Source organism: Drosophila ananassae, chromosome 2R (genome assembly GCF_017639315.1).
Source record: "Drosophila ananassae strain 14024-0371.13 chromosome 2R, ASM1763931v2, whole genome shotgun sequence".
Lineage (NCBI taxonomy): Eukaryota > Metazoa > Arthropoda > Insecta > Diptera > Drosophilidae > Drosophila > Drosophila ananassae.
In genome coordinates this window covers 4,695,997-4,708,028 of record NC_057928.1, presented here as the reverse complement: position 1 = coordinate 4,708,028, position 12,032 = coordinate 4,695,997, and the positions used below count along the sequence as shown (strand labels likewise).

The 12,032-nt window shown below is 44.2% G+C and overlaps 1 protein-coding gene across 5 annotated transcripts in view; it reads right to left on the bottom strand.

Annotated features, from left to right (window-relative positions):
• LOC6506099 overlaps positions 1–12,032 on the bottom strand; it is a 152,394-nt gene that overhangs the window by 129,420 nt on the left and 10,942 nt on the right. For all 5 annotated transcript variants that reach the window (XM_044714742.1, XM_044714739.1, XM_044714740.1 and 2 more), the window contains exon 2: positions 5,331–5,418. In XM_044714742.1, the coding sequence (XP_044570677.1) occupies positions 5,331–5,349 (19 nt within the window). In that variant the 5' untranslated portion in view covers positions 5,350–5,418. The remainder of the gene's footprint in view (positions 1–5,330; positions 5,419–12,032) is intronic.

Here is a 12,032-nt window from a genome sequence, read left to right as displayed (position 1 = left end):
TGAGTTTGGGCCGCTAAGCCAAGACGGGACTTAACGGAGACAAATGAAGTTATTATCGGGAAGCTTGGTCGATGTAGCATCTCTAAAGACAGCTACGGTGTGGACTTGAAGACTGTTGACTGGCGATTGGCGATTGGAAGTCGGTGCATTTCCGTATTGTCTTTGATGTGTTCTCGCCGTCCACTTCACTGGTCATTTGGCAATTAATTGAGTTTAATTATTGGGGTGTTAACGTGAGATGAGTGCGCATCGCATTGAGCAGAGGGAGGAATGCGTTCTCCATCAGCAAATGGAGTGGTAATGATCAATAGGCGTGGGTGGTAAAAGTCCCGACCTCATTAAAGCCATATAAACTCTAGCAGGTTCTACAGCCAATCGCTATGTCGTGATTAGTTTTTCTGCTTGGAAGTCGTCGCGGGGGTCTTGTAACCGAATAGCGCCCGGCAGCCACAGACGCCGAGCCTCTAAGTGATGGAAATACCTCCCCAAAACTCGGCACATTGCTCAAGGCAAGGGAAAGAGTCCCTGCATCGGACCACACAACCCAATATGACAGACATTTATTTGCGCCCATAATTAAACGCAGACAATGCCATCGAATGATGTTGGGGTTTGGGCCACGCCTGACTTGTCAAATATTTCAGGACTGCGATGGCAACAGTTTACAAAATGCAAATGGGCGACGCCTCCCCTTCCCTGGTCTTTAATGAGCTGTTGCCAAGTCAAGGCATAAATTTTGGAAATTACGGATGGTGGCCTCGGCGCTTCGGGCGCGCTTGAAATCCTTGCCACATGTGGCTAAAGTGGGTGGGACTCCTTCCGCGGCTTCCACTCCGATACGCAGCATTGTTGATTTTCCATTTGGAAAATCAACAGTGGAAATGGACAGGTTTTCCCCCAGAATACTTCCGAATTGAAGGCAATTAAAAATCGCCAAATTATTCCCCGTCCAGCCCGGACAATGAATCAGGCGGAGCTGTTAGTTGACCGACCCTTGTCACAACCAAAAAGGGACAACTCCAGTTAGCTCATTTCGTTGCATGCAAATTAATGAAGGCAATGATTTGTGAAGTTCTCTCGGGGGTGTTTAAATTGTTTTGGTCTGCAAATACTTTTGTGTAAAAGTTTTAATTGTCCTTGTTAACCAGGAAACCGTAAAATGGAAATTGAGGAATCAGAGACGCAGGTGTAGGTAAATTATTTAATATGGCTAAAGGCAGTAAATTGATTTATCAAAATAATTGGATGCGCCATTGACTGGAATATTTCTTTTCCATAACATTTTGCCTCAATCTTTAATCTTCGGGCTCTCCCAAACATCTCGTTCGGAATTAAATTCACAGCAAAGGCAGCAAAGTTTTTCCGAGCCCACACTCATCAATCCCCATCACGACAGACATCCCCGTCAAAGTTGCACTCTGCGCTTTTATGCAGATAAATTGTCGGTTATGCCCACCTCGTCCCGCCCCAGGACACCAGAACAGTCCCCACTCCGTTCGGCAGCCTTTGCTGCCGCGTCAGTTGTTTCTGGTTGGGGCTTAGGACAGGCTCTGGGTACTGGGATCTGGCTGGGTCCTGGGTTCTGGGATCCACGCCCAACGGACCAGAGCAGGCCGAGGTTGTCGGAGGAGCTGCTTCGCCTGATTGTTTCATAAAACTTTCTGCTGCAAGCCCAGCCACTATTGTTGGTTGTTGTTGTTGTTGTTGTGATTTGTGCAAATTAATTTGCTTATAATTTTTACGCTTAGTTAAACACAATTTTGAGTGATTTTCACACAGAGCCCAAAGCCTGGGAGCCAAAAAGTTTTCCCTTTCTGGGTACCCCGCACAGTGGGCCGAATCGGGGGATTTGTCGAAATCCATTTTAACGCTTGGCAGGCGCAGGTCGCCAACTGAGTGGACAAAATTGAAGCTTCAGTTGCGGTCCCGCCGGCTATGCAAATTTTTGCAAATGCAGAGGCGTGGCATTCGACTGCAAAAAAAGCACGTTTAAATTTTATTCGGGGCTGACCCCACTGCTACAGAGTTTTCCACCCATTTAAGCGTTTTTCATATTTTTATAAATTGCTATAAATTGAGATATTAATACGATACGCGGCAGAAGTCACGGCATCCGGCAGGACCCCTCACCCAACATCCAAACTGTTTCTCTGATGTCACAATGCGACAAAAAACACGAGACATTAAAAAATGGCGCGCAACTGTGGCGCAAACAAACTGTTCAGTTATTTGTATTAAAAGCGACGCCACTTTTCGGCGGGCAACATTTGGCTGCAAGAGTTGGACCCGCCATAATGATGAAGTTTCGTCCGACCGGAAAAGCCCATCAGCCTGGTCTGGGAGTGGCTTTAAGTCGGAATTTAAACAGGCCCGAATTGCAGATGTCTTTGGGCGCCCTCTGCGGCAGCTTAAATATTCCGTGCACACACATTCCGCACACATTTCGGCAGCCCCTTCAATTGGACTGATTTAATTGAATCAGTTTGGTAGACAGTAGTCAGCCCCCCTCTCCGCAGAGCGGCACAGAGTCTTCGTCCTCCGAATTTACTTCCCTGGCATTGTTGTTTTTGTGTATTTTTAGGTCTACGTCCGACTATTCACTGCACCCCTCTAGGACCCATCTTTTCACTTTTTTGCACACGTTTGCGTGCCATGCTCGGCATAAAAATTGTGACACAAAAGCCGCTGCATGTAATTGGACGCAGAGGAGCGCTGGCCTATCCTTTGTGTGTCCTCGGGCCCTGCAGGAAGCAGCCTTGTGGGGAGCCCAACGAAGTTCATACGTGTTAGGGTTCCACGGGATGCACTGATTTCGTATGCAACAGCTACCAAAATCTTTCCGAATGTCTATTCTTTTCGATTGTCTCCAAAAGTTTGAAACTTCTTTCCGAAATCCCTTCTTCTGAGATACCTTTCGCCGTTACTCACAGTTAGTGGGAGTTTTCTTTTTTAAATGCGGAAATACCATTTAAAAAATATCTTAAAGGGTTGAGGCCAAAATATTTTTGTTCATTAAAAGTATAAAATTTAAGATAATATGGGAAATAATGGTAATATTTGTTAATTGTTCAACATAAATAAATATTGTGTCCAAGATCGATACTCATTATTTTAGAAAATTAGATTTTGAAATTATATTGGCAGAAGTTATGATTTTGTAAAATTTCTTTTAATTATTGGTTATCGAAAAAAATAAACATTTCAATTAAAAATTGTACATGCCAAAGTTCAATTTTTGACGCATTTTATATTTAAATGTGATTTTTTGTGGCTAAGTAAAAACAAAAAAAAAACTATCTTTCAAAAAATTTTTATTTTTCAGATCGCGTCGAATATAATTATTTGATTGAAAACTAACAAGTTACACAAATATATGAAATTGTCTATTATGGTGGGCTTTATTTAAATATTTAAAATTTTATAGTTTTGTAAATACCTTCCGTCTATCATATTTTGGAGAAGCGGGTCTTTCAACTACATATGAATACAATTTCCACCGTTAAGGTAGAGATGGAATTTATTCTGCTATTCTGTTCCTTATAGTGCCGTGATGGATAAAATGGTAGGCGGCTACGTGCTCCCAAACATTCTTCAGAACTGAGCTTGTTGTAAATAAAGCAAAATAAATTACCATGTTCACTGAAACAATCATTACATTTGGAAGACCATGGCCGATTTCGATTAGTGGAGCGAATCCCGCTCGGGCCCGAAACTAACTTTTGGACAAAGAGTCGCCCAGAATAAGCGGGGAGGTGTGGACCGTGGTCCTAGGGCGCATTTTGGACGAGGCCTACGCACGTATGATATTTCTTATTTACGATAAGGAGACACAGGATAAATAGAAAAATATAAAGGACCAATAAAGAAGAAATGGCTTGCCTAGCCAATCGCCCAGACACCCTTCCTCGAGCAAGTCAGGCAGAAAAAAGGCAGACAACGCAGAGACAAGGAAAAAGCAGTAAAAAGGCCAAATATTGAATTGTGCGTAATTTACGATAAAAAGGGGAAAATTGGAAAAGTTTTTCCCAGTCTCCAACCTACACTCATGCGGGAGGTCCTTTGTCGTCCTCGCTTGCTTATTTATGTAGCTCGTGTCGGGTGAATGAAACGCACGTCCTGGGGAGAGTGGGTCCTGCCGGTTGATTCTGAGGAGCTATAAAAATACGTACTCTCTGATTCATCGCATTCATTGAGGGGTTCCGATCAGAGGGCATAATCGAGGAATAAAACAATAACGCCAAATCTTTTCTTAATTCATTGAATTGGTTAAGTTTCGATTCGAACAACTAACATGCATCCCATCAATTACACCTTTTTATCTATTGCGGATTTGAAATCATATCGTTTAATCAAAGGCTTTTTTCGCTGTACTGAATTTCAATATACAAGATTTCTGTCTTGTGGACTTTTAAAGGCTTTGCTTGTTACTTCTATGCTAATTACTAAGAAGCATTTTGAACTGGAAAGTATTCAAGGAAAATATGTAAATTACAATTTTCTAATTTATTTATTTATCAATTCCAACTTAACTATTATTTATCGTATTTTAAACATGTCTGCAGGTATACATATATCTCAAGTTTTAAATATAAATTTGTTTGAAACCAAAGTTTATTATAACTATTTTAAAATGGCCCCATACCGTTTTCCCGTACCCTTGTTTCCGATTACCCAAAACCCGACTTCCTTTATGGTCCACGTAATAATGTAGGCTTCATTTCTTAATTTTTAGTGCATTTTGGGGGACCACCACCCACGCGATTGGCATAAACATTTTTTTAATAGCTGTTATCGACAGCGGCTGGCTCTGCGAAATGGCATTGCTGCCACATCCCGGATAGGGAATGACAATGCCTCGTAAACGGCCTTTAATACACTTTTGATTGGATTGTCGCACAAGTTAATTGAACGGCGCAGCATCGCCGAGCTAACTGGGTGGGTCCTCCCACCCACACAGACTGCCCAGTCGCTTTCTAAGCCATTCAGGCGGTCCGCGTTTGGGCGGCAGCACAAAAACTGGTGGCAATTAATTTTGAAACTGGCAGGAAGGGCACCAAACGGCCCCAGGAGCTCAATGGAACATCCCATTCATGCCGACTCATGGAAGCTCATTAGTTGGCGAGCCAGCAGTTGAAAGTATGCAGCCGGTCCTTTGTCCATGTTTTTAGATAGGCAACTACAAATTTTGGCTTCTGGTCCTTTTATTGCTGAATCGGATTTTTATCTCCTGTGGTGTGAACTGTAACGACCCGGAGCTTTTCCTAAGCTGATTTATTGCCAATTGTAATGGAAGTATCTTAAATTCTTTGGAGTACTAGTAAGTCACTTACCTTTTTGATAACTCATCATTTCAGATTACCGGCACATAGATGGGATTAATGAGATAGATTTTCAAAACTGCGAGGCCAACATCTATTCCTGCAAAGAGAGAAATATTATTGAGGTTTCAAAGTCTATATTTCACTCGGACTTTTTACGCAATCACCATAATAAAGAGCAAACTTCAACCTTCCCATTGGCAAACACAGCATTTTATCATCATCGTCTGCCACTGTAGCACATTTTTACTTATGCGTCCTCTGGAGGCGGTAAGAACCGTTTGCATTCGGTTGTTTGACTTCTCCACCCCCGCAAAAAGATGACTATGTTCTCAATGTGAACTTAGAACTGAGCCCGCATCTCAAAGTATCTGCGAAGACGCTCGAAGAGCCCAAGACGCTCGAAACGGAAAGGGACCCAGCTCTTCTCGAGTAAACAATCTCAAGTTTTGTTGGCGTTAGTTTTGTAAATTGCAGGTTGCAACATTTTCATTAAATTAAGTCAAATAGCAAACAAGGGTATAGGAGCTCAGCACGGCGCAGACAAACAATCAGGACTTCTAGGTCCTGCAGAGAGTTCTGTAAACAATATCCGTTAACTGCCGGTTGGGTAGGCAGCTGAGCATTACCGAAATTACCAAGAGGAGGGGACCGAAGTTGTCATATTATCAGAGGATCCGAAAAAGAAAATACACCGTTGCCAGGCGATGTGTTTTGAGGATTCCCAAAATAACGCTTGCAAATGCCCAAGATGCCGCGAAAGGAGTGGGGAAACTCTCATATGCTATTGAAAGGCTTGAAGTGCAACTGCCAATGCCGGATAGATAACTTTGATGATTTTTTTGTGGTATCCTCATTGTTAGTGTAGTAACTTCTAAATATTATTTTATAATATAAAACATTTTATAAACCATTCGATTGAGAACGGCTCCCAATCAATCGAAAGACCTGCTAAAGCTACTTGAAGAATGATTCCCCTCCCACATAACTCGCTGGCCGAGACATGAAACGTCAGCTGAAACTGACAGCGTGTCCTCAAAGCCGTCGGCAGTCGACCCCCGGACTGGTGTACACTTCTGCCGGGCTTGGCAAAAGTCAAGAGCTCCGAGCCAAGCGTGGTGACAGGGAAAGCCCCTCCTCGGCATAACATTAATTAAGTTTGTAACGACAAATGCCAACACGACACGAGGCGCAAACACTCGCACTGACACACACTCTGCCACAGATCAGACTAACTCCATACAAATGCAAAGCAGCCACGGGCTCAAAGGATATTTGCAGTCCTGGATGGAGATGCGAATGCAGTGTCGGGGTCTGCTTGAATGCCATGACGATGTTAATTTTATAAACTCTTAAATTTTGAAGCAACCTTCTACTACTTCAAAACAATTCCTATGTACCTGCAGTCAGAGAATAAGTGGATTCTAATAATAAGAATTTATGTATTTGAATAGATTGCGTTCTTTATAAAATAAAGGCATTATTTGAAGAATATATATATATATTATATTCTATAGTCAAAAAATGCCGCTATATTTATAGTGGATAGCTCGATTGTTCGGATTCTAGTCTTAGGACAAACTCTATTCTAGAGTCAAATATTTAAGTTTATTTTAATTCCCAAGCTTAATTATGCCAAATTGTTTCCTGTGTGCCGGTCCTGTGTATTTGTGTCCACACTAGTCGCTTCTGGCATCAGTTCTTGTCCGGGGTGCAACGGATGTGCGAAGCAAGTGTTTGTCTATGTCTCCCTCCTGGCTAACAGGCTTTCAGGAGCCGCTGTAGCTGTCGCCCAGGTTGCGGTTTCAGTTCAGGCCGAGCAGCTTTAAAAAAGACGGCGCGACTTTAAGTCGGTCTGGATGTAAATACTTTCGTGCCTGCAACCCCAAAAGCCTTTCTTGGCAACTCTTAAAGCCGCCGCCGCTTCGGCTCTGATTTATTTAAATCTTTCCAGCCACGTGCAACATTTTTCTATTTGTTTGACGCGCCGCATTTTGCAGCTCGCATTTCGCAGTCTCCAACATGAATGCCAGAGGAGCCAGTGAAACATAGCCCAGCAATTGAGCCTTGGTAGAAGGTGGAAGCATGGGAGCTTGATGCCCGGGCATGGGGGCGGGAAACGCCGACTTTGCTTTGTGCAACAGCGCGTGAATCGGCATAGGAGGTAAAAATGCAATGTCTGGCAAACGCGGAGAAAGCTCGTGAAGGAGGGGAAATAAAATATATTGTATGGGTACAGGGGTGGCAGGCGGTGGGGCACGAGTTTTATTTGTTTATAGCACAGAATGCGGCACACAAAAGTGCAACGCTGCCGGGAAAAGGACGAACGGGGACTTTTAGGAGCCGGCAGGTGCAAAAGATGCACACAAACTCCCACTGTCATATGGGGCGTGGAAAGTTTATTCCTCCACGCCCTGCGCAAGTGTCTATTGTCTGGATGCCCCATATGGGTATGGATGAAACTGAGGGGCTTTCGAGTCAGAGGCCTCGACGAAAAGTGGGTAAAAAAGTACAACGTAGGGTTTACTTCGCCATTTAGTTTTCGTGCACTATCCGAGAATTTGATAGCATTCTTCATAATATTTATTGGCTTATCTCTTCAAAGCACAAAGCCATTAACTTCAATTGTTATTCTCCATGATCCACAATTATATTTACGTAACGATTTGCAAACATTTGCCCTACCCTTGGAGTCCTGCGGAGCTGAGCCAGCTCGAAAAGTGCAACATCCGACAACAGAGTACATAACTTAAATGGCAACTTTAAAATGTTTGCCAAACGCTTCATCGCAGTTGTAACTTGAATTTACGGGCCAGCAGCTAGCCAAACACATCCGCACCCGCACTGCCATCTACACTTGCGCCCCACCGCTTCTATTTGCGCTTAACCCACCGAGAGGAGGGCGCTGAAAAGCAGGCTACCTTTTTATTCCGCGCTCTGCAGGCGCGAAAAGATATGCGATGGCAGACGTGGACGGAGGCACGTGGGTCGAGGGCGGGGAGCAGATGCGGCAAGTTCACCATTCGACACTCAGTCAGTCGGATAGACGGACTTTTGTGCTCATTACTGTGGCAAATTTTTTGTTCGCGCTCCCGTTGGATTTTAATTAAAATTAATTACATTAAGTGCTGCGAGCAAACAACAAACATCAGCGTAGAAACCCGCAATCGCCACCGAGAAACAGGGAACGTGAAATGAAAAAGCCTTACAAAAAGTAGGAGCCCGACAAGACACAAGCAGAAAGAATTCTATGGAGTGAACTCGCTAGTTGTAGCACTAATGCACTTTAATCGACTGGCTGCCCGGAAACCCTGAAAGTCTATATCTTTCATAACTTAGCACATATTTGCTACTCTTGCTTTGAGAAATTTCTCCGGGACTGAAAGAACTTAATTTTTTAGACGCATTTTTTTGGCATTTAGCATTTATTAAATCGCAAAGCTGCTGTCCTCGTTTTGATTGAATTTTTTAGGTTTAGGTTGTGACTGGGTCATAAACTTTATTTGCAATTCCCAACATTAGAACACTGTGATTCGATGAAAACAGGCCACGTAGGGATATTAATAGCATTTGAATCTAATTATTGAGCTTAGTCTTGTTTTAATATAACAATTCTTTTCACATATACTTACAAGTCGTAAGAAAATTATCGTCGTTTTAAAGGTCACTGCGTCCCGTCCTACCAAGCATCAAAACTCCAGCCTGGAAGGTACTGAAAGTTTACAACTAAACTTCAGCTGACAACGTTAAATAAAAAAAACAAATCGTTTGGGCCCTGCGTCCGAAATTCCTCCCACGTTGAAGCGTAGTTGGTAACTTTTGAGCAACATCATAAAATACAACAATTGGCAACATTTTTATTGTTTGGTCTCCGTCGAGTTTGATTTTTTGGGAAATATTTTTTGGAGCAATTAAATGTTGCCACTTGGCTGCTAAAGTTGGGCGTAGGAAACTTGTCCGTCCAAAAGTTGTAGCGCAGGAAACTCGTCCTGCAGGCGGGGAGAGCAGAGGCAAGAAACGAGCTGGCATCCCCCAGAGGAGAAGAGCCACTGACAATAAAAATAAGCCAAACATTCGGTAATACCAGCGTAGAAAATCATAAATAAATCGCATGTAATCCAGAGCTGAGTGCCGGGCTGGAAGCGGAGCCAGTCGATTGCCAATCGAGGGGATGAATCAGGTTGCGCAGCGATAAGGACGAGCGGAAAGTATTTACATTTGTGGCTGATGCGGTTGCCATATTGAAAAGTCATCAATCAATTGACTTCTCACAGTCAGCGGAGCAAAAAATTTGTCAGCCTCGCAGAATCCTGACGAAGAAATTGAAGACTTGTGCCGGAGGTTGCTCGTTCGTTGCGCGACGACTCAATTTGCAGGCGACTTTAAGGGCCTTTAAGTGGGCTCGTCCTTCGCCAGAGCCTCAAAAAACGGGCAACAAAACATCTGAAAACGGCAAATGAATGGCTGAATAGATAGTCGAAGCGAGTGCGGCAGGACAAGGAAAGTAGCCAAGGAGCAAAAGTTTACATAACATTAAACAAAGCGCACAATGGCACGAAAGCAGACTTGAGACTCTTACTGATGAGTGCGAAAGGACGGACAGTCGATGGGGTGTTCGGGGCAGGGTCTCACACCAAGTGCAGGCAAGAAAACAAAATTTGTTTAGACTTTCTGGCCCTGCCAAGTCAAACAAAAACGAGTTGCGCATAATGAAGCACAAATGCACAAAGGACTCCAAGAACTTGGGGCTAGACCCGGGATACATTTTATAAATGTAGCCATTCCCGGAGCTATGAACTGCTCTTTTCTACTCCAACTGTGGTAGTGGGTGTACGAGTGGGACCGGGACTGGGGGTGGAGGCAGGGTAGGAAAGGTGGAGAGGCCAGGAGGAGAATCTATGCCAAATTATCGGCCAGGCAACCGCAAAACTTAAGCGCTGAGTTTCGCTTTCCTAACCAGCAAGTGAAACTTTTCCTCCCGTTATAAGAAATTATTTCATTAACAACATCAATTGGCAGTCGTTAGGTGGAAGTTTCCCACTCTTCGGTTTCCCACTGTTACGCCCTGTGTGGAGGTGCCTTCTTAGTGAAAGTTTTTGGAAAAGTTGCGAGTTTTATTTGCAGCAAATGCTTTAATCGTGTTAGTAGCCTAACTTGCGGATAACTGTTTGCCAATGAGTGAGCTGCAGCGCTCTAATTGTGGCAAAGTTTGCCAATCCATGGGCTTACAATGGCCCGGAAACATACCTCGCAGTGCAAGCGGGCTCCTCACAGAACCGATTTGCATACTGGGCTGCGGCCCTAATCCTTTTTTATGGCCGAATGAGCCATAAACTGTGCGCACTTAATATAAAGCACGTTTAAATGCGACTCCCTCCGTGGCACCCATAAATAAATTATGAAAAACGGTTAACTACTTTCGACAGCTTATAAAATGGGACGCCCCCACACTATGCTCTGTCGCTGTCTGCGGCGCTTGTGTGTGTCGGGTGTTGATTTACACTTGCATATCCTCGCAGTCCCTGCGAAGCTACTGCGGTTGCTCGTAAAGCAATTCATTTCCCTTATGCATTTTGTATGTGCAAGTCAGTCGGCAAGGCGGCCAAGTTGCCAAGCAGGCCAAGGAGGTGGAGCGCCAGGTGCCCGCCATCCGAAACGTCTGGAAATGGCGCAACGGAAGCGCTTTTCAATGAAATTTATGATGCATGGAAACATTAGGCGATCGCTGACGTTTACAAGTCCTTCGTAGCCCAACTTGGAGCAGTAAGTCCCCCGCCTTGAGGTCCTTGGGCTATGGGTTTTGGGTTTTGGGCTGACGCTCTGACACCCGAGCGATTTATGAGGGCGAACAAGTTGCTGTCTGCTTCGACCTCTGCCTAATTTCCCGCTGCTGCCGCTTGCAAAAGAATTTCAATTAAATATAATTTATGTGGCCCAAAAAGATGTCAACTTGATGCGAGGTACCACAATCTTAAATGAAGCTCCACCTTTAAGGCCTGGCCCTCCGAACTCATTTCGAAGCAAAGTCGTTCGTTGCTCGTTAGTAGTTTCTAGCAGAGTTACGCCAAACGGACCTGTTTCCCTTTTTTTGCTATCTCACTCGAGAGCGAAAGGCTTTGTTTTTGCAGCTTTTTACACGAGCAGTTTACCCGACGGCCTGGCCCCGACTGGAGCGGAGCGGAAATGGAAAGGAGCCGGGGTCTGGACTCGCCGGTCGTGTAAGCAGCCAAGCAGCGGAAATGATTCGTCGTAATTTTCCTTTGTGTAATCAACTCCTTTGTAGCGATATTTTGTATGTTCATATGCCTTGCCGACGTCGCTCTTGACTCCCGATTCCGAGGAGTCGGAAAAGTCGAGGGGACAGCCAGTGGGAAGAACTGGTGGCTATTCCCACCCACTTGGCTACCTCACAAAGCTCCGTTTTAGGCGTTCTCTTCATAGTTCTCGGTTTCCCCTCTGAAAACTTTTTCATTCTGCCTCTGGCTTTCACGCCATTTGCATTTTCTAGAATTTAGCGGATCAAGTCCGCCGCTAAGCTTCTGCGCCATTTAATGAGATTTCCCTTCGAAAACACGGTTAATAATTATGCAAATATTTCAATTATAGAACGCCAGCAAGTTTCTGTCCCTTAAAGCGCTTCCTCGTAACTTTTAAAAGCCGTCTCTACGCATCAATCTTAAAAAGGTGATTTTCCCATCTACGCCAGCGCGCGCA